Raw genomic sequence first — 21,691 nt, 5'->3', positions numbered from 1 at the left:
TATATGTTCACTGGTTAGATAGAGTTTCGTGTTCGTGTTACCCGTATTTGCTGTTGCAGAGATTTCAAATCATAAAAGTTGAATGCATCACAATTGGTATATATCTGGTTAATGGTTTTATGCAAAACGGAAGGATCGAAGAAGACTGAATGAATCTGAGGCCGCCGGTCATAAGATGCTCCAAATACTACACATTCAAGGTACGAGATACAAGATACTGGCATGCAGTCCTCCTTCCTCTGGTTCGAGAAGGACATAAAAGTATCTAATGTGGGAGGAAGAAGGAGGTTCGGTCATGTGCTGGAACTGAAAACATGAAACAAAAATCATAAAATACAGAAACAAAAACAAAAACGGTGACGATGTCTTTCAGTTTTGCTGAATTAATTTAGATTTAATCAGAGTTTCGATTGGTTTAAGTTTGCAATTTCTTTTCCATTTTATTATCGCTCTTGCTTACGCTCTTATCGCTCTACAATTTACAAACTACGAAATTATATCGCTACATAATTATTGTTTAAATGTTTTTTGTTATTTTCGTTTTGCTTTTACTCGGTTTTGTTTTGGATTTAAAATATTATAGTTATCATTAGAGTTTATGTTTTGTTTACCATTATTTTTTGTTTATGCTGTTGCTCCGGCCACTCCACTATCGCATAAGCATTTTACTGTTTGCAATTACGAATACAATTAAAATTATTACCTTGTATAAAAAATAATAATTATAATAGCATACAATAATAGTGAATTTCCGCAACTCTCGATCTGTTGCCTCTGCAGTTGCATTTTATAGTTAAAATAACTAAATGTAGTTTAATGTGTTTTTTTGTTTTTTGTTTAAGTTACAGGATAAGTTAATTTAATTTACGTACATTGAAAAATGTGGTTTTTGTTACTTTTCTTTTGTTGTTTTTTTTTTTTTTGTAACTTCGAGCTGCCCTAAATCGCCACGCCCACGCTGGTTAATGGGCGGTGGGCGGTCATCTAACGAGCAGCCCGGCTAAAGCGCGTGGTTCTGAAACGGCGTTAGCCCGGGAGAGTAGTGCTCCCGGTGCCTCCCCATCTTTACAACTATTCGTATCACTAAATATAGTTTCATTAATCATAATTCTTGTTGTTACTTTTGTGTTTATGCAATTATTATCAAATATTTACAGTTTGCTATTTAACACTTGAGTTGATTCTGCTGTTTGTTTTCTTTTTTTTTTTTTTATATATTTGTTTTGTTTTGTTGGACAAGAAGCGTAGTTCGCAGTACGGTAGGAGGATGGTGTAGGAGGAGTATAAAGGATTTGCTTTCCAACTATCAGCCAGCATTCAAATCTCTAGGCCGAGAGAAAGAGCCAAGTTTTAGGTATGCATTTTCATATACATTGTACATATATATATTATGGTTTTATTAATTTAATCTTATTATGGTTTAGGGTTAGGCGATCTTGAAAAATAAGACCTAAATCGTTATACACACATATGCTTCTATATATGGCTATAGAAAATCAAATTAAGCGAAATCTGTTAATGGTGACGTATTTTTTCTTTTTTTTTTTTACAACATGTGGCATGTGGGTATCGTCCTCCCCGATCCACCAGCCCGCCAGACACGGCACTCTTTCGCTCTTGGCCCTCTCCTTTCTGGCTAAAAGATCATCCTGCTGTTTGGCTATTTTACAATTTCCAGATAATAAGTATTATGCGTGTGTATGGGGTGTGTGGGTGTAGCTACGAAATTTTGTAAAATCTAGTCAATGATTGGCATTCAGCCCAGCTCGCTTTTGTTGTTGACCAAGCAGAGGGCACAGCAACAGTTGCTCGGCTGTTGCACCAGCTGGCCCAAGTCCATTTGGGCCTCCGCCAGAGGCAGGGATGTGGCCACTGCCTGGGGTTCCGTTGTCGCCGTCTTTTTGGTGGACAGCTGCACCGGTTGCGGGTGTACTCGATGTTAGCTATTCTCCTCCGCGTCTCATCTATTGATGGTGGACGTCACGCCCGCTACCCCAGCTCCAGATCCTGCCCCGGCCCCAGTTGCTCCAGCAACTACCGTAGCATTGACGCCGCTCGTGCTGCTCACAGATCCTCCGGTTGCCCCTGATCCGCTTCCATTGTTGTTGTTGTTGTTATTGCTGGTGGGCAGAACCACACCGCCGTTATTCGCGCTGGCGATCACCTGCTCAACGGTAAGCGCCTTGCCCACGTCCTTAGTGTTCAGGAGAGTGCCCTCAGAGCTTACGTTATTGGCATTGGTGGCCACCAACTGTCTGATTGTTGTTGTGGCTGTTCCCACGCCCCCTCCTGTACTGTTGACGGTAGTGCCGAGCGGCAGGGTCCTGGTTATAATCGCCGAATTGTTGAGCCTTCCACGCAGTACCTGCTGTAGGCCACCCGGACCCAGTTGCATCTGCACCTGCCCGCTGTTGTTCTTCTGCAAGGGCTTCACGTTCAGCAGACTGGTGTACAGTACTCGCTTGTCACCCTGACCGGTCTGGGAATTCCCACCAGTGGCCAGGGTCTTGAGCTTCTGGTGCTGGGCGTGCGTTTGCTGCTGCTGTTGGGACTTGTTCAGCACCACTGTGGTGGACGGCTCGCCCGTGCCCGTGCTGCTCACGAAGTTCAGCTTAATGTTTGAGTTCGGTAGATCCTTGTAGTGAAGCTTCTGGGTGGCGGATGCCGCAGCCGCTTGAAGTTCACCGGCCGTGGCTATGGTGAAGTTGCCAGTCGATCCTCCGCTACTGCTGTTGCTGCTGGTCAGGAAGATCTTGTTCGACTGCTGGGGTGTCGCCTGCGTCGTAATGATGGCCGCTGTCGTCGGTTGCAGGCTGTAGTTGTGATTGGCTGCAATGGCCGCCGCCGAGTTCGGCTTCAGTTGCTGTTGGGATTGCCCGGACACAGACTGTTGCTGTTGATGCAGATTGAGATCCGATACCAGAACCGGATACGGGCTCATCTTGACCATTTTGAGTTTCTGCAGTTGTTGTTGTTGCTGCTGCTGCTGCTGTTGCTGCTGCTGCTGTAGTGTGTCCCCAGCGTCCAACTGATCCCCGGTTGTGGTGGCCACCAGTTCGTCGTCATGCTGAACTAACTGCTGGAGCTGTTGCTTGGTCAGCTGGATCTGTTGCTGCGGCTGCTGATGCTGTTGCAACTGCTGCTGTCCGGTAATCACCTTACGCTGCGAGAACTTTCGGTTGAGCAAAAGTTTGCTGATGTCTGTAAGAGATTGCGGAGCAATAGAAGCTTGAATTAGTTTCTTATTTAATTCCCTGGGTTAATTTAAATAATAATAATAATATCCTCCCGATAAGATCAGGTATGTTGATGGTTTTATGAATCTAGGAGCTCACCTGTATTCTCCGGTCCATTGACCTGCCGCTTCTGGGTGGCTCGGTTGGTCCAGAATATTTTGCTACCCACCGCAGCCGGCGAAGTGTCCACCGAGGTGGAGAGCACCGCTGTAGTGGCCACTGCCGTGTTGGTTCCGCTCACTTGTCGCCACACGATCGGCTGTTGTTGCACCTGCAACTGCTGCTGTTGTTGCTGCTGCTGGACATTGTTGCGAGTTGGTGTGGTAACGATAAGTGGCGTACTGGTGGTCACCTGCTGCACCTGTTGCAGTTGCTGCTGCACCTGCGCCTGCTGTTGCATACCAGCGATGCTGTGCACGGCCAGCTGCTGGCCACTGGCAGTGTTGATGATGTTGACACTGGAGCCGGAGTTTGTCCCGGCGCCACACGAGCCATCATCATTTTGCACCTTCACATTCGACAGCGTGATGACGGTGTTGGGTCCAATCGATGCTGTGGTGGCTCCTCCGCCGGAGACTCCAGTCTTCTGGATGGCATAGGTCACCTTTTGGGCCGCTGCCGCCGCTGCGGCTGCTGCTGTGGCCGCAGTTACAATCTCGCCGCTGCTGGTGGTGTAGATCATGTGGTTGCCGGTGGCGCCAGCGCCGGTCGCTTGCAGAGGCGTCAGTGTGCGGGAGGGATCCCGCTGCATCTGGAAGAGCAGCTGCTGCTGCTGTTGCGGCTGAGGATTCTGGTTCTGATTGGAGGTCTGAGGAGTCGCCTGTCGCTGCTGGACGGTCACATTGCGGAGCTGTGCCTGCGCCAACTGATGCTGCAGTTGCTGTTGTGCAGTAAGAGTCGGCAACGGACTGCTTCCGGTATGAGGAGTGATGGTCACAATGTCGCCGACAGCTGCTCCACCGCCGTACTCGGTCCGTGCTATAATCTGTGGCGTGGCGTTGGCAAATTGGTTGAGCAACTGCGTCACCTGCGGCTGAGGTTTCTGCGTGGTTATCTGGGCGGGTATGCTGATCAGCTGCGTCGTAGGCAGAGCTATCGTTTGGGCTTGCAGTGGCGCAGGTGCGGCTACAACGGGGACAATCTCCGCCTGGGGTTTATCCACCGTTGGCTCTATCTTCACGGTAACTATAGTTGGTGCCGCTGCTACTGGTGCTGGTATCTCCTTTGCCGCCACCGACTCTGTCTGTCCAGCCTCCGCGGGTGGTTCCTCTTTCGGGGTAACCACCTCGGGCGGCGCCTGGCTGAAGAAGAGCTCCCGTTCCTTCAGCGAATCCACTGTGGGACATACTGTAAACGCTGAACTGCCCAGGGTGCCGTGCGCTAATCTCGTTTTGCGATTGCGACCAGCGCGCTTGGAAGAATCTTGGCCACCCACCTTGGGCTTCTCGTCGATGCAGTCCAACAGCTGGTCGGCCATCTCCACTTCGTCCACGGCCGCCTCGCCATCCAAAATACCATTCCAGAATTTTGTTGCCTGGTTGAGGGCTTTCGGATCGTCCATGGCGCACTCCTGCAGGATGTTGTCCAGCATGTGCTCGTGGTTGTCGCCCTCATCCTCATCGTCGCCCAGCAGGTTGTTGATGTCGTTGAGGGAGTCGCCGCCGCTCAGGTTGAACTCCAAAGCGGATCCCGAACCGGACCCGGAGCAGTTGGGACTCTTGCTGCTGCCGCGGGCGTAATCCTGGGCTTGCACCGTTTGCAATAACTGAGAATCAGGGTCGAGATCCGTGTACTTGAACAGCGCGCTTAGGAAGTACGAATTGGAGTCGGTGTCGTCCAGTCCCGGTTTACCCAGCCGGTTCATCTCCACGTTGATGGGCGTGCTCTGGGTCCAATCCACTGCATGAGCATCGCAGGATTTAGCCACATCGCAATCCTGACTGTCGGACAACTCATCCGTGGGCGTCTTGGGCCGGAAGTGAATCCAATCCCGTCGGATCTCGGAGAGCAATTCGTTGCATATATCCAGGCGTTGGCTGGAGGTGGGCGAGAGACCGCCCAGATAATCCATATCCAGATCATCATCGATGGGAGCCTGGATGAACAGGTCCTTGGGTCTCGCATGTACCTGGCTATTGCGCAGATTTCGCTGGCGAATCACATCCGGCACCTGATTCAAACAGGCGGCAGAGTCCTCCTCCTCCATGCGCCGTCTATACTCCTGTTCGACCTGCTGCTGGTGCTGTTGGGCCTCCAGCTCCTTTTTGACAGCCGTGTGGCGAATAATGCTGCTTAGCTGGGCGAGATTGACATCGTCCTCGGCCTCGTCGTCCATCAGTTCTGGATCGGGTACGGGGGTTTGCGTGGCGGACTGCAGGACAGCGGCGGTGCGTATGCTGCTCAGTGGCTCATTGGAATCATCGGCATCGATCAGCTCGCGTTTTATATTCTTGGCCATGTCCTCCAGCGAGGGTCCTGGTATCGCTGCCGATGTCGCTGTCGCTGTGGCTGTTGCTGCCTCTGCGGCGGCGGCTGCTTCGGCGGCACGAGCTGCGGCCGCTGCCGCCGAGGTGGATGGCTCCTCGCCATCTCCGACACACTCCTCTGCCTCCTGCTTTATCACATTGATTTTTTCGCTAATGCTAACATCCTTATTCATAACACTACTACTACTATTACTATTGTTGTTGTTCAACACGGTGTTAATGTTGTTGTTGTTGTTGGAACGGTGGTGCTGCTGATGATTGGCTCGCGGTGGCTGCAACTGCTCCTCATCCTTGTTCTCCTGCTGCTGCTGCTGATCCTCCGGCGCCAGATTCTCGCAAACTGACTTATCCTTTTCCTCCTCCTTTTTAAGTTTCTCCCCCAGAACCTTGGCCAGTCTCTGGAGGTATGCCCTCGGCAGGGGAACCAGCTCTGGTTTCATCTCCTGCTCCGACTGCTGATCATCTCCAACACCGACAATCGATTCTGAGGATCTCTTCAAACGCTTGGCCGCATTCGATTCCCTTAGCTGTTGCTTCATTCTTCGCAACCGCCGGCGTTTCTGGCGAAGATCGAGGCAATTCTGTGGCAGCGTAACCGCAGAACTATACATTCCTACTCGCGATACGTTCTCATCATCAGTGACAATGTCCTCGTCTTCGCCCTCCAAGTCCAAGCCATCATCTAGTTCCATTTCCTTTGCCTCCCGGTCAGGTTCTGCCTCCGGTACTGGTTTCTCCGTATCGTTGGCAGGCTCCACCTTGACCAGGTCCGTAGGAGGCGTATCACCATCAACAGGCTTTCCGGCCGGCACCAGATCCACCACTGTGGGCGGCGAACTGGGCTTGGACAGCTGGGCCGAATGCTCGTGCATCATTTTGTCGCCTTGTTTCCGATCGACCACGACACTCTCCATCACTGTGTAGTCCAACTGCGACCAGAAGTCGTCGAAGTTCGTTGTCGCTCGATCCAAAATGATTCGGCCGCCACGACCAACACGGCGACGTGCGAATCCGATGCAACGTGGCCTGTAAGATGGATGATCCCCATTGGGTTTCAGTATGGGAATGGATGGAAGCCAACTAAGACAACAAACCTTGGATTGTTAATGGAGGTTAGCGTGTAACGGTATTTGGTATCCGGGCATACTCCACTGGGCATCTCCTCGTCGGGTGATTCCCACGGCCAGCGGACATCTCCGTGACGTGTCTGCAAGAGTACAAGTTAAAGTTTATCGAGTTGTAAGGGAGGAGGAAGGAGGAGTTGAATTACCGGCAGGTATATACAGCTCGACTTGCGCCTAAATGCAAACGGCGCCTCGTCCTCGCTCTCGGAGCCCAGCTTGTTGCCATTCTGGGCACCGCCGGCGCCAAAGTAATCATCCTCCTCGCTGTCCGCGATCGAGTCGTTGGCAGCCGGCGAAGCGCTCTGCTGTCTGCTGAGGTGGTGCATGTGGTGGGGCAGGTGGTGGGCGGGTGACGATCCGGCGACTCCCGACGCTGGCAAATACTGTTGCTGTAGCGGCTGCTGCTGGTGTGCTTGATGCTGCGTCTGCGTCTGCGGCTGCTGGTGCTGCTGCTTGTCGCGTGGCAGTTTGTGCTTGCGCTTTTTGTACGGTCGCTTCTCCTTGCGACTGCTGCTTCCGTTGCCACTGCCACTGTTGATGGCATCTACAATTGCAAATCAATTATTAAATATAATGTTCTATATGTAGACTCAATGAAATCCCCATACCCATTGTCAGATTCGACGTGTTCAGGTACTGCGACGCTGAGCCGTAGACATTGGCATTACCCGCCGCTCCAACACCGCTCGGCAGCAGACCCGTGGGCAGGGCGGCCAGAATGGCACCAGCCGTTCCCACCGCCGCTGTCCCTTGTGAGTATTGATTCGTATACAATGGATTATACGCGGGTCTGCAAATAAATATAAAAATATTATTAAGGGTTCTCCAAATAAGGATTAATTGCAACGCACCTTGTCGTCTTGTACTGAGCATTCAGCTCCGAGTAGACAGCACCGTTGAAGTCACGCATCTCGACGCGCTTCTCAAAGATGTTCACCGTCATCCGGAGATGATCTCGCTTCGTCTCCTCGCGTCGCCGAACCATCTCCAGTATAGCTGTGGCGCGTCGTAGGTCTCGTCTGCATTGTGACATAAAAAATGTGTTTATTTTTCAGAAAAAATCAGGAATGAAATAAGAATATCATGAGCTGGCTAATGGATGTTCTTGAATTCTTAACACAAATAAATCCAAAAGCATTCAACTAGCTAGCATTTTACAAAAAATAGATCAACCGACTTCAGGTTCTCCCTCAATTCTTACCGCAGCTTGAGCATCTTCTCGTAGGAGGCCTCGTCGTTCTTGCGATTCTTGCGGGTTTGCATTTTCTCGGTACGCCGGCGAAAGGCCAGATACGGATTATTGGAGCTGGCGCCGGGACGACTCTCTGTCTTCACCGTAAGGATGAGCGGATGTTGCTACGGAAATGGACAAAAAGGATGATCTTTAGTTTGAAGATCTAAGGGCAGTGGGCCAGGCAAGTAGTAGTTACCATCTTGAGGCGCTTGTTGAGCCAGTAATCGTAGACGGATATACTGGTCTCGTCATCCTGATTAAGCAAAGATTTGGCCTCGTTTAGCGTCACCACCGTCTGGCCGGAGCTCTTCTCTAGCCGATCCATCATTTGCTCAAACTTCATTGCGGTGAGCTCCAGACGCTGCTGCTGGCCCAGCCACTCCTCGTCGGCACTGTCCATGTCGTAGTCGGGTACCTCAGTGTCCAGACCAAGAGCTGAATGGTGATAAGGGAAGACATTTGTTTACCTTTCCAAACCTAATCTCGTGTCATAGCTTACGTTGCATGTGGATCATTTGGCGGGGCATCTTATAATCTGGCGGATAGTAGGCATCGTAGAAGGGCTGATCCGTCTGCAATACCTCGGGAGTGGGGATGATCAGACCCGTGCATATAGCCCGTTGCAGATGGTGCTCCTGTAGAACGACAATCCAAATTAGAGTCAACTCTAGACGTGGATAGATTTGTGATCACTTACCGACTCCTCCTCCTTCTCCATACCGCTGGGCATCTGCGGTACCGCCCTATTAATGGCTGAGTACTCGGGCAGATCGGGCAGTTCCTCCGCCAAGTAGATGGGCATCTGCTTGGACGGATCCAGGTGGCGGGCTCTGAACGACAGCTTCGACATCTTGCTGGCTTTTGTTTTCTGACTGGGAGGTGGTAGTGGTGGTATGTGGAACGTTTCTATTTTCTGTTGTGAGGGGGTGGTGTATTTGTTTTTGTTGTTGTTTTTTGTTTTTAAGTGGAATTGGCTGCTTAGGTGGCTATGGATGATACTAATCCTGCGGCTAACCAACTGCGAAGCCGCGGACTTGTGCTGCAACTGCTATGGATGTGGATGTGGCGGGTACTGACGTCGGCGGTGGCGGTGGTGGTGGTGTTGTTGATGCCTCCCCTGCTTCTGGTGATCCTACTAGGGATACTCCGAACTGTTGGCTTCGTTGTGGCTCCTCTACTCGCTATCGGGGGAGATGTTAACTCCACTGTGTTGTGCTCCTCCTGCGCCGATGAGCTGGCACCGGGGCTGCGGTGGCTGTGGCTGCTCTGCCAGCTGGTTAACGCAGCCCCTGTGCCCGTTCCCCTGGCTGACGTAGTGCCTCTGCTTGTTGTTAGATTTTGATCGGCGGATTGCCGTTTATGGGCAACTTTGGTGGCTATATAGGGAGTATCGTCCTCCTCCTGCTGCTGCTGCTGCTGCTGCTCCTCCTCACCGGGCCCCTGCTGCAGCCGCTGAAGATCCTTCTCCACCGGCGCTGCCGCCTCACTGGGCCGCTCCCTTAGCCTTGACCTCTCCCGATTCTTTTCGGCCGCCTGCTGTCGTCCTTCGTGGTCCTTGTGGATTACCGCTGACAGCGCCGACAGCAGCCAGATGGCCAAGGTGATGAATGTATTGCAATTACGACGACAACGCAATGGTAGCAACAACAATAGTGACAACGAATGCAGCAGTTGTGTCGACGACATTTTTCACGTTGAAATCGAAGGATCTGTGTGAATTGGCATAATTACGTTCATCAAATTTGCACATTTCAGTTCATCGTCGTTTTTTTTTTTTGTTCTGATTTTTTTTTTTTTTTAATAAATCGAAATTGTTTTTTGTTTCTTTTGCTGCTTCTGCTTCTTCAACTGCTTCTTATCCTCTGGCTTGTTGTTGTTTCAAATATTATTATTATTATTGCTGTTTACTTCTCGTTTTGTTTTTTGTCTTCGTAGTTACCGTTATCGTTGACTGATAAAAATCTACAAACAGGAGAAAACAACAAAAACTAGTAAGTAAACAACGCACACATACAGACACACACACATTTATACATGAAATTAATAAAGGGAGCGCGCGCGGGAAAAATATTACAAATATATGTATGTAGATGTACACACACACACATACACGCAGGTAGATGCAGGCACTAGGTATACAATTTCAAAATTAATAAAAACACGCACAATAACATAATGGACTGTGAATCACTTTTATTGTCCGACTCATAGTCTCCTGCTCTTTTATTTCGCGTTTCGTTTTGATAAAACGGAAAAAACTGTGCGAAAAATGCCAAATCATAGAAAGCCGCTCGCCGAAAAAAAGGCGGCATAAACAAACACACGCGCGGCGACAGAATCAAACAAACGCGGCGAATTGCACGAAGTGAAAAAACACGAAGCGCAAAACACGACGAAAAAGTGGAGAAAAAAAACTCAGCAAACTCCGCCTCATGTGAGTTTTGTTTTTTGCATATTTCGTCCAAAATAGCTAACCGCCTACACTTGCGTGTATTTTTCTACAGTGGGGCTAATTTTTCACACACTTTACCGCACTTTTCATGCATCAGCGAGCGCAATTTTGTTGATAAATTGCTCGAAAAATTTTCCCGATTTTGCGTATAGCGTGGTTTTGCTGGAAAGCAATAATGGCGGCCAGAGAGCCGAACACCGACGACGCTGAGGACAGCGAGGCCGCGATTAATTCACGTCGGCGGCGGGTTTGCCGATGAGCGGCGAGTCTTAAGCGGGTCAAAAATTGCATTCTCCGCAGGTAACAGAGGTACAAAACAGATGCTAAAAATTCTCTTGATTTTATTTTAGGTTCTTGCAGTCTGAACGCGGCTTGCTTGTGACAGAAAACATTTATTTTGCAGCGTAATTGTTATCGATACATCGCCGTTGACATCGGTCAATTTCACGGCCTCACACTCCGAAGCCACTCCGAAAGTGTAAATGGCGCCCCCCAGCAGGGAACGAGCGAACTACACTGAATTTTATTCACATTTTGGTCGTTGCCACAAATTCTCATCCCGGGTGGGGAATATTTTTTTGCTTATTATTTTTATTCGACACGTTTATCCACCTCGGAACTAATTCTATGAACGATTTGCATTTTTGTTTTTTTATTACTCGATTTTTGGCAATATTTTTGGTCGTCCTAGCCCGATACACAAACATCTGTATATCGATAGATATTGATTTTTTTTTTTTTCATAAAAAAAATCGATTCAACTTTTTCACGCACATTTTTCACACAAATTTTGGCCTAATATCACGTTGTAAATGGGCCAAACGATGTATTTCGTGGCGTATATTCCACTGCCGCACGATTCCAGCTAAATTCAATCAGCTACGATATCGCAAAATGTCGAAATTGTTTTTCTGCAGCTGGACACGTTTTTACTTAATGGGCGGCCATCACGAATGATATTTTCGGAGTTGTCGGAGTGGGGCAATCGTCGCAATTCTGACGAAATTATTCTGGCTAGCTCTCAGGGGGAAAAAATTGATGAAATCGAGCGCTGTTTTCGCCGGAACCTGTGGATTTTTGTGGGGGGTCGCATACATGCATTGGGAAGGCTGCATCCAGCTTATGTTTAATTTTCTTCTGTTATTAATTTCCTGCTGATTGCTGGGCAGAGCTACCACTCTAGCCATTTTATGGCCACATCCGATACTTTGTGTAGGTCACGTATCACATCTCTAAATTTTGATTACCGCCATCTATCGGTGTTTTGAACGCGCCTTTATTTATCATATTTTATCAATTTCTAGCAATAAACAAAAACAAATATTTACAAACAATAAAAATGAGAGATTACGCATCTATTTAGTTTAATGTTTCAGCGAAAATTCGCGGGCGGGCAAATACTCCCTTTTCAAATGTTATTAATCCAGAGTTGCCACACCGCAAAAAGTTGATAAAAATGCGCTAACGCCATATTTAAAATGAAGTTTGAATTAAACACCAGTTTTCGTTTAAATGCTTTTCTTTATTATAATCTCGTACAAGGCTTGTTCGCATTTCGCTCTGCTTGATTTGCTTAACGTTGTTTATTTGCTAGTTACAATGTTTTCATAGTTTTTAAAGGTGCTCGTTGACTTGTCTTCATTGGAATACAATTGAAATATTGTCGATAATTTTGTAATTTGAATTTTTAACAATTTCTGGGAGTATGCTGGTTGGATAAAGCGTTTGATTATGAAATTTGTAATATAGTTGTTTAGTTTTTGTTTTATTTTTTGTCCAGCAAAGCGAGTTTGGAAGAACCGGCTGACAAAAAAAAGGAAGCTTTCAAGCAGAAGAAGCCTTTTTTGGGTTTTCCCACGCCGATCCTCCAACGGTATTCTCAGCTGCAGGTCCATTTCATGGGGTATTTTATTCTTTGGGGGATTGCCGCAAGGACGTTCACAATTACAGGTGGGACGGCGACCGCCTGTGGCCAAAAGCGAATTGTCGCGGGTAACAGGCGGTGCTCTTTTCTTTTTCTTTTTTATTTTTTTCACCCTCGAAGTTTCAGATTTTCGACAATGACGCGCGCCTGCCGCCCACAACTGCCACGCCCACCGTGTAAGGGTTTTAGCTTATAGTTTAAAATATATAGATTGCAATTGTGGAACGGCTGTCGCGGCATAACGACCTCTGATAAATGGCTGCGATGGCGTACATGATGAAAAATCTAAGTCAGACAGTGGTGTCGTATGTGAAAAAGCACCTTTTTCGTTTTGTGGAGGGAGGTTTTTGGAGGCGGTTGGGAAGTGGGCGGTGAATGGAGGGCACCGAAATGCTTATTTTAATGAAAACAAATGAAATATCTTACAAGAAAATTGGAAAATTATTCTATAAATAAGTGTTGCGCAATTTTTGAATAGTTTCCAAGCCGCAATTTAACATCCTCTTGTGGAATTTGGATTCCAAGTGGAACCCAAAATCCACAAGAACTAAATTGCGGCGAAAATGTTTCACGGCGAATTCAGCTTTCTTTAGTTGGCGCCAACTAATTAAAGTTAATTCAGGCCAACTAAGCCTTAGTTGGCACTTTGGGGCCAGGTGAGTGAGCTTTTAACCGAATAAAAATTATCTATATATATGTAGATATGGAAAATTAAAATAATGTCCACAGAATAAATAAAAAATAATAATTTGAAAGCGATTACTGATTTTTCTAGAGAGTTGGTCTTGTGTTTTCTTCTGATCTTTTTTTGTTTGGTTTTATCGTGTCTGTGTGATTCTTTTTCGTATTTTCAATATTCAACAACCAATACCAATATTTCGATTAATTAGCACTATGGCTATATTGGTAAAGTCTTTGATATTAATTTAGTGCTTTTTGTATTGTGAGGAATCTATGGATATGGAGCTTAGGCCCTACTTTTCAACGGGCTCTTTAAAAACGAGTTCAATTAAAGTTTCATAGTTATCATTGATTTGGAAATTCGCGCCTACAAGTAGTAAAAATTCACCATAGGTTATATAATATTCATGAGTGGTACGATTTTTTCTAAGTGCTTCGCTAATTCAATAACTGTTTCAGTATATATTTCGCTAACATATAGTGTATTTCGTGTCTTTTGATTTTTTTGTTTGGTTTTGTTTCCCTCATAAGTATGCTATAGTTGGTGTCTCTAGTGAAGGAGTTCTATATGTGGTTTAAGTTTTTGTTAATTTTCTTTTTGGTTTGACTGAAAGTTAGTAAAAAGGTTTGAAAAATCAGAGTTGTTAGTAGAATGATAGATTGTTAAACAGATCAGATAGAAAGAAAGACAGAGAGATAGGAGATACAGAGAGAGAAAGAGAAATATATAGAGAAAATGTTGGCGCTATATAGGTGTTGGATCTACAAAAAGTACTAAATTAAAATAATAGTATTCTTTTGCACTAAAAATCTGTGTGTGTTTTCAACTTCATTGCCTGTATTGTTTTGTATTATTTGTATATTTTTTAACAAACTTTGAAACGCATCATCAACCGTCAATCAATCAATCAAATACTGGTTATAAGAATATTGTCAACATTCACAAACCAAAATCGGTTAGATATATTTGTGGTTAAGTATATAAGTTTATCTTGTATTGAACAAACCAACATACCAGGAAAGCAACAAACTTAAACACAAATCGAACACAAAAACGAATGGTGTAAACATTGCAACGGGGGTTTTTTTTCGCTAAGTGTACGGGAGTAGGCAGGACCAGGACCGGGACCGGAAGGGACCAGGATTTAAAGGATATACTCTTGGGAGTGTGTGAGTGAGTGAGTACCACTGAGATAGGCCGGCTAAAATCCGATACCCCATCCATCTACGAGCGAACTAAGGATACGGTGCGCAACTGTACTTGACTTTTGAACTTGTAGCAATAGTAGTTTCATAAACTTCATCATCAGCTAGTGACTTACCTGGGGCCAAAAGCAACGGAACTAGGTCACATGCTCCCCGGCTGGACGGAAATGGATACTCTATTTATGTATTTTCGTAAAGCGGTTTTCAACTAAAGCCAAGTCTAGGAAGGAAATGGGGTCGGGGGTAAATATTTTACAAATGCGTTGGCAAAAGGTGCACGAATGTTGGAAAGTTGATTAAAAGTGAGTAGTAGTAGCAAGTAGATATAGCAAATTGAAGCTAAAAATTTTAACGGCAAAAGTTGATAGTAAATTTTGCTAAAGATATACAATGGTATGTATGGTAAAAAATGGTTCTTCTTGTTTATTAGCCAATTTGTTTGTTTTTTGTTTTTGCAATTATACAAATGAAAAGTTTTATGCTTACAAATACAAAACTTCAAGTCGAATATGTACTCTAGTCGAGATGATAATCATAACCATTATTAATTAATTAATGTTTAATATTAATTCAAATTCGAAAAATGTAAATCATAATCTATGTAAGCTATAAGTTCCGATTCGATTCGATTCGTTTTAAAACTATCACTAGCATGAATGAGAATTGAGTCAATTTCAATTTCATAATGGGGAGATAATGGAGGCCTTGGGGTGCGGATTTGGGAATTCAGTATCGGGATGAGGAACGAGGGGATCTCTTCTACTTACAAACTATTTATCACTTGTTGAACATAAACCAATTGGACAAAGGGTGATCGGTACTTTATACAGTTTGGTGCTGGTGGCGGTTTCTATGAGGCTAACTACACTAAGATCGATCGGTCTTATTGTTGCTTCGATTACGTGATATGATATGGGATCTACTTTTAAATATTGATGTTATTTCTTTCATTGATTTCTAGGTCCATTTCAAGCACGAACCGAGTACTGTACTGCTTAATGGCTACAATCTAGGATACAGATTATAAATAACAAAGTAAAACAACTTTATGATGTTCGCTTCCGACTTTGGAATAAACAAGATGATGAGCAAATGTTTCACTTGGTTACTGCAAATACTTTTGGATGATATTGAAAACTAGTCTGGCGATATTTACAGAGTGTCGAGTTATTCCAAGTTTACATATGATTTAAATTGGGACTTTTTTTCTTTTTAAATATATGCTTGTATGTATGTCTAAAAACTTATTAAAGTGTGAATCGATTACTGACTTCGATTATTGGTTTTTTTTTTTGGTTTTTTTTTTATATGTATATCCCTCTGGTCAGAGGTGGCTTTTACAAATGTAAGTAACAACGAAATCAAAATGTAATATTCACTACGAATCCTACTTAAGCGCTACATGCTTCAGCTTTAGCATCAACAACATGCAATTCAAATACCGAGTACGATAACGAGTACGATTCGGTTCAATTCGATTCGATTCGATTCTCAAGAAGACTGTGCATCCAAAGCTGGGCTTTACTAAACGTGTATTTATGTATCATTATAGTGTGTAGATTTTGTGTTTTTGTGAAGAAAGGAGAAAGCCTTCGGTCTGAGGGAAGCTTTGGTATGCATTCACATTCCTTGGATCGGGATCGGGATCGGGATCTATTCGAGCTCGACACGATTCGGGTGTGCTGATCAAACTACCTTAGGTTCTTTGGAAAAAAAAAACTGTGCTTCAAAACTTAAATCAATCGCAACGGTAACCGTAATTAAATCAAATAAAGCTACAAATCATACGCTTAGATAGAGATAGAGAGAGTTAGAAGGATAAGGAGAGATAGTGAGTGTATGTTGTGTTGGATACTCTTGGTGTTGTGTGTTCTGAATTCTGAGCTGAGTACTGAGTATGTGTTTGTTTTTTGTGTTTTGTATCTAAGGATGGTGAGCCTAACACTTTCTATCTGCTGAGCAGTTGACCCATTAGCCATGACATTGCCACTGCGATGGTTATGAGATGTAGCTGGCAACCGTTAGTGTGTAAATCTTTACTAGAATTGCACATATCTTCCTCACAAAAGCACATATGTCCATTGCCTGAACTTTCCATCATGCAAACGTGATCGACCATAAACAAATTTATCTGTAACTGTGACGTACACATGCGCCGCACCACCTCGTAAGCTGCAAGAAAAGAAAGAGAGAAAGAGAGAGCCAGAGGAGAAAGAGAGAGGGACAGGGACACACACACACAGGATCATGTCGATAAATCAGACCAAGAGTTAATCGATTCGCAAAAGGATCGTACAGTTGCGCATAGTTTGTCAACTACTCACGTGATCTCTGATGCCGAACCATTTTCACGCAGCAACCGTTGCAAGTCATCAAGGGGGGCTGATCCCTGGGCAGAGCCGTGTAGTTGAAAGGATCCTTAAAAATAGATCTCATTAAATTGTTTATTGGCCATATTTTAGTAAGTGATCAAACCTTGCAGCGAGCATCAGTCCAGGAATCACATTCATAGCAGTATATCGAACGCGCTATATGAAGGAATACGCCATTAATGTCAAAATCTCTACCACCATCTTTTCTGTCACTTTTTATCTAGTTTGAGGTTAGTTTAGTTTATGTACAGCAACGTCAAAACACGTGCAACATGCAACACTCTAATGCAAAACAGAAGGCAGGCTTCAAACTAAGTGGGTTTAGGTATTTTAAAAACTATAGGTGATTCAAAAGTACTAGACTTGCAAAAAAAAAACAGAAACATAACTCGGGGTGGCATAGGGATCCTGTTTTGAAAGAAATGTGTATTTATTAAGCATGCACTCACACTCACATTCAAATACACCACGCACAGATACACAGATACAAAATAACTTAGAGAGAGACTATTGTAAATCTGGGTACAGTCTTCTTTTAGATACAATTAAATAGAGTTAAGTTTCTCATTTCACTTCAAGAATTAAAGGCAAACTGTACCACAGATTTCATTACTCTGGACAAAATGGACATCAGTAGGATAGATTAAATAAAATGAATATAGACGCCTAAAAAAGCCTTGATTTATTGCAATATGAACTAGATAGAAAAAATAGTGCAACTGAAGGAAAAGTGAAGTGAGGCAAGAGATAATCAGGATGATCCCATAAACGAGTGGGGAATATTGTGGCAAAGCATTAGGAATGAGCGGGAGGACACCGATCGGTTCTCCGATACGAAAATAATAATTTCTTAAGTAACACTGATAATCCAAAAAATATTCCATATTCATGGCGAACCCGAATTAACCGATTCGGGTTTTATTAGAAATAGTTTATACATATACTTATGCATGACTCGTATTATTATTGTCTTTTTGTTATTGGTTTTTTTTTTTCAAAATGGTAATCGATAGGTTTAAGCAAATCGTTTCTGGTTTGGAAATGGTAATGGACTCATACTTTGACATTCGGCTGAGGCCTGTGGAATCCATATGAAAGTTAGAAATCCGAATATGGCTGCAAATAAACAATGGAAGAGAAGAGAGCAAAGTAGAAGTGGGCAGTAGAAGGAGCACAAACCAAAGATACAAAATGGGTCCAGGGATATGGTTAGCCTCTTAATAACCGAATGCCAGGTACAGTTGATCCTTCATTCCTTAGCGATGTACCCAACTGTACCCGGCATTGGGATCTCGGCCTTTTCTAATTGGATTTGGGTAGGGGGGAGAGGTAAAATAGAGTGGTAGGTGAAATATGTCAACACTCTACAAACTTGAAGTATTACATAAACACTCTCGATATCTGTGCACACAGTGTGGTCCAGGACCAACGCCATACGTTTCCACCTCCTACACAATAGTATTGTTAAAGTGACAGTGTTGTAAAAGGCACAGAGGAAAGACAATTTTTACAAATTACGTTTACATTTTTGGTGTGATCTTCACTGCAACTCAAGACGCATACGTGTTGTTTTTGTTATTGTTATTGGATGTGACCAGGAATATGCAATATAAATATGTATATATGGGTATATAGAATGTATAGAGTACAGACATCTGCTTATAGTCGATATATATTTATAACGGCATTTACAATCAACGGCACGTACGATTCGAAAAATTAATATTCGAAAAACCAAACGGAACTCAAACGGACCAAACTCAAACTCAAACCAAACGAATTTTTTTGTACAAGGGATTATTTTAATTGATTAGTAAAGGAACTGAGTGGTAATTTTGTTCAAATCGAAGGGGGAAATCATACGCAAAATGAAACTTACTTGGAAAACAATTATCGGTGATAGCGAATTTTGCCAATGCCAAAAAAACTAGTATTTTTTGTTACCGATGAAAAATGAAAAATAAAACAAATTTAAACAATGGTTTTTCAATCAAATTGAATTGAATTGTGAACGGCTTAGGAGCTATTTAAATCGAATGAAAATCAATCATCTCTCTGGTGCCCTATCTAAACAATTTCAAAATGATCGATCGGTTCACACTCGATTGAAATTTCTATTTCCGAGATGTATATTTAGAGGTGTTTTCAATGGAAACTCCCACTTACTTTGGATACTATTCAGTCGTCGATTTTATCAAATATAAAACTTATAAATTGAATTAAAAACATTAATTAGCTAAGCTTCCCAGTAAATTCTTTGATCTGTATAATAATAATATAATTTGATGGTCTATAAAGAAAGAGCAACTTATGTTGGCTCAGCGGTTTATTGTGGGGCTTCTGTGTTTATCATTCGATTCGATATGATGTCGACCTTTGCTCATTTATTTATGAAATTTACGATTATATCTTTCAATGCATCGGAGTGACGATCTCGATGGGTTTCTTACTGGGTAAGTGAAGGGATTACCTGTGGTGACTAACAGCCAGTGGTTGACTGCAATTCGGGGGGTCCACATTTTGGGGTTTTTCCGGCTCCTCCCACCTGCAAGGATGGTTCTGACATTAGTTTTAAAGTGTCATAAAGGGAGATATATATTTTATTTATAATGAGAGGTTACCGGTAGTGGGCTTTTTAAAGTTGATATCGATTAATGCCGCCTGCAAGCTTAGGTCCTGCTCTTGATCCACAGCATTTTGCTCTCGTTTCTAGAAATTGTTTAAAAATATCATCTTTTATAAACAATTTTCATCAAGAAATAAATCATCACAATTTAAAAGAAATCACATCATAGTTTGGTTCTTTAAACGGCTAATCCTTTCTACTTTCAATTCCTCCAATTTGTTGGATTTCTATTCTTAGTTTGCCGCCCAGAAATTAACACTTTTCTCCGAAACAGCCCCATCTCGTATGAGACTTTAATATTCCCACTTGTGCGAGGGCTGGCACAGGAGTTTGGCCAAAATGATTTGTGGCAGCCGAATTTATGGAGACACTTTAAGCTGCCATGGAACAGCCTCAAATGTGTACGTCAATATGACAATATAAATATATGGGACTTATATATAGATGGTATAGATGGAAGTGGATAAAAACATCGCTCTATAAATAGACACAACCTCTAATAAGTGTTCTAGGTCAATCTGAGTATGTGGTGTGTGTGTGTCGCAGTGGGTGGGGTCGTGTTTTTGGGTGGATGGCTTCCATGAAAGTCACACCAAGTCATGGCTGTTGCTGATGTCAATGGTGTTTGGGGGTTTTAGACAATGTAATTGACCGACGAACTGTTCGAATGCTGGTCATTGGTTTCTATATTTTACAATTGAAAAGTCTGCATATAACACATCTCGTTTGCTTTGCCAGAATTTATTGTGGCATTTTTTGCATTGAACTTTGGCAAAGTGTCAAAAGAAATGCGAAGGCGGGATAACCGAAAATACAAGGGGCACCAAGGGGGTGGCAGACAAAACTATTTTTATTTATATGTGTGCCACTGCTAAGAATATTGTCTAAGCAATTTTTAATACTATGTAGAATGATTGACTAAGGACTATCCTTTTTTATGTAATTTTTTGGGCATTTATTTTATTTTTTTTCGCATAATATACTTATTTTAGAATTCGGTTTCGAGGGAATGTAAATATCAATGTAAATTTTTATTTCTGAATAACTTGTACAATTTAAGGCCAATCACTATTGTCTCTCAATTGTTTTTAGAATTCTAATTGCCAATTAAATATTTAATTTTTATGTTCAAAACTGAGCAACCCCTTGTAGAATGTAGAGCCATAGCTTAGCTTAGTATATTTAAACATTTCAGGTTAAGGTTTTCGCATGGCACCACTATATTTAGCAGAATGTTCCGCCAATATCGAAGACTATCCACTCAAAAGTGGCAAGGCAAACAAGACGCATCACAATACAAGTGGGTCAAAGTGTGGTTCACTATCTGCCAGCTGCTCAACAAGTGTGTGCACTACTGAACCATATTAGCCAATTTATTATTATTGCCACCGATCGCATTTCATGGGCCGTTTATCACAATTTAAGTGTCACATAAAGAGTTAATTGCACGCCTGGTCAAATGAATAATAGAGAGGTTATCCCTGTAATTACTTGCCTTGGCCAGTCAGCTAGTTCTATTGGTTAACAAAAACTAGCCATTTCGCTCAATTTGGGCTGCCAGTTTTGTATTTTATTTTATTTTTTTGTTTTTGCCCCAGACAGAGGCACACGCGAGTATCGATTTTGTGTGTTTGTGTTTACACGGCGGGGCTGCAGCTTCTCCGCTTTTCCCTGACACTTTCTACTTTCCACTTTCCACTTTTCCTTTCCTTTCACACTTCTTCCTGCCGCTGTTTCATAATAAGTTCTCGCATCGATTGGGGCTAGCTTAACTGGGCCAAAAAGCGACACAACTTGGTTTTCGATTCTTGAACAGTTCGTCGGTCAGTTAGGCCCCCAAGCTACACAGCTCTGGGGTTTAATGCAATTTGCATTCGACCCTCGATGCGGTTGCGGTCGCGGTCGCCTCTTTCTCCTTCGATTACCGAAAGACTGTCCACTGTTTTCTTATTGATTTCGCTCACAACACTTTGGGGCACTGCATTTTTCCTTGATTTTCCCTGGGAATGCTTTTTGTTTCAATTAACCTCATGCATTGCCAACTTTTTAATTCACTAATTTAAATAATAACTAATTTGTTAACTAATTTTTGTTTATTGTTGCCAATTTTCTGTAACTATTCGTTTTTTATTTCAGTTTTTAGCAGTTTTAGCAGGCCACACGCAACGACATTGACATCGACGACTGCTGCCGAGCGGATTGGATTTTCCGATTTTCCCTTTACGCTTTTGACAGTTTTGGCGCATGACGCTTTTGACGTATGCTGCCGCGCAGCTTTTCCTTATGGCAAGTGTTGGACAATGCAACGAGCTTTTAAACATAAGCTTTTCATGGCGCTTCTTTCAAAAAA

The 21,691-nt window shown here is 43.6% G+C and overlaps 3 protein-coding genes across 9 annotated transcripts; all 3 read right to left on the bottom strand.

Moving 5' to 3' along the window:
• Nucleotides 1–357: 357 nt before the first annotated feature.
• LOC6495408 lies at nt 358–8,930 on the bottom strand. The gene is made up of 10 exons (XM_001958740.4): nt 8,778–8,930; nt 8,580–8,715; nt 8,277–8,515; nt 8,048–8,202; nt 7,698–7,865; nt 7,455–7,636; nt 6,993–7,390; nt 6,817–6,929; nt 3,336–6,748; nt 358–3,201 (listed from the first exon to the last, which is right to left on the bottom strand). The coding sequence occupies exons 1-10, from the start codon at nt 8,928–8,930 to the stop codon at nt 1,961–1,963; spliced, it is 6,198 nt and encodes a 2,065-aa protein (XP_001958776.1). The 3' UTR covers nt 358–1,960.
• A 128-nt stretch (nt 8,931–9,058) lies between these two features.
• Nucleotides 9,059–11,580, bottom strand: LOC6495407. Of its 6 annotated transcripts, none has more exons than XM_032451321.2 (2): nt 11,192–11,580; nt 9,059–10,042 (listed from the first exon to the last, which is right to left on the bottom strand). In XM_032451321.2, exon 2 carries the CDS (start codon nt 9,764–9,766, stop codon nt 9,059–9,061), a length of 708 nt encoding a protein of 235 aa, XP_032307212.1. In that variant the 5' UTR covers nt 9,767–10,042; nt 11,192–11,580. The 6 variants fall into 6 exon arrangements, with proteins under 6 accessions (XP_032307212.1, XP_014763296.1, XP_044571779.1 ...); XM_014907810.3 differs by having other exon boundaries at nt 11,307–11,563; XM_044715844.1 differs by lacking the exon at nt 11,192–11,580 and adding an exon at nt 11,064–11,172.
• Nucleotides 11,581–12,033: 453 nt separating this feature from the next.
• On the bottom strand, nt 12,034–21,572 carry LOC6495406 (protein quiver). Of its 2 annotated transcripts, none has more exons than XM_032451305.2 (7): nt 20,837–21,572; nt 19,337–19,424; nt 19,186–19,260; nt 18,595–18,642; nt 16,819–16,871; nt 16,668–16,761; nt 12,034–16,515 (listed from the first exon to the last, which is right to left on the bottom strand). In XM_032451305.2, the coding sequence occupies exons 3-7, from the start codon at nt 19,232–19,234 to the stop codon at nt 16,292–16,294; spliced, it is 468 nt and encodes a 155-aa protein (XP_032307196.1). In that variant the 5' UTR covers nt 19,235–19,260; nt 19,337–19,424; nt 20,837–21,572; the 3' UTR covers nt 12,034–16,291. The 2 variants fall into 2 exon arrangements, with proteins under 2 accessions (XP_032307196.1, XP_032307195.1); XM_032451304.2 differs by lacking the exon at nt 18,595–18,642 and adding an exon at nt 17,775–17,831.
• Nucleotides 21,573–21,691: the final 119 nt, after the last annotated feature.

The sequence above is a fragment of the Drosophila ananassae genome, chromosome 3L (assembly GCF_017639315.1).
Source record: "Drosophila ananassae strain 14024-0371.13 chromosome 3L, ASM1763931v2, whole genome shotgun sequence".
NCBI lineage: Eukaryota > Metazoa > Arthropoda > Insecta > Diptera > Drosophilidae > Drosophila > Drosophila ananassae.
The sequence above is the reverse complement of the archived record's forward strand: the minus strand, read 5'-3'. Positions and strand labels throughout refer to the sequence as shown.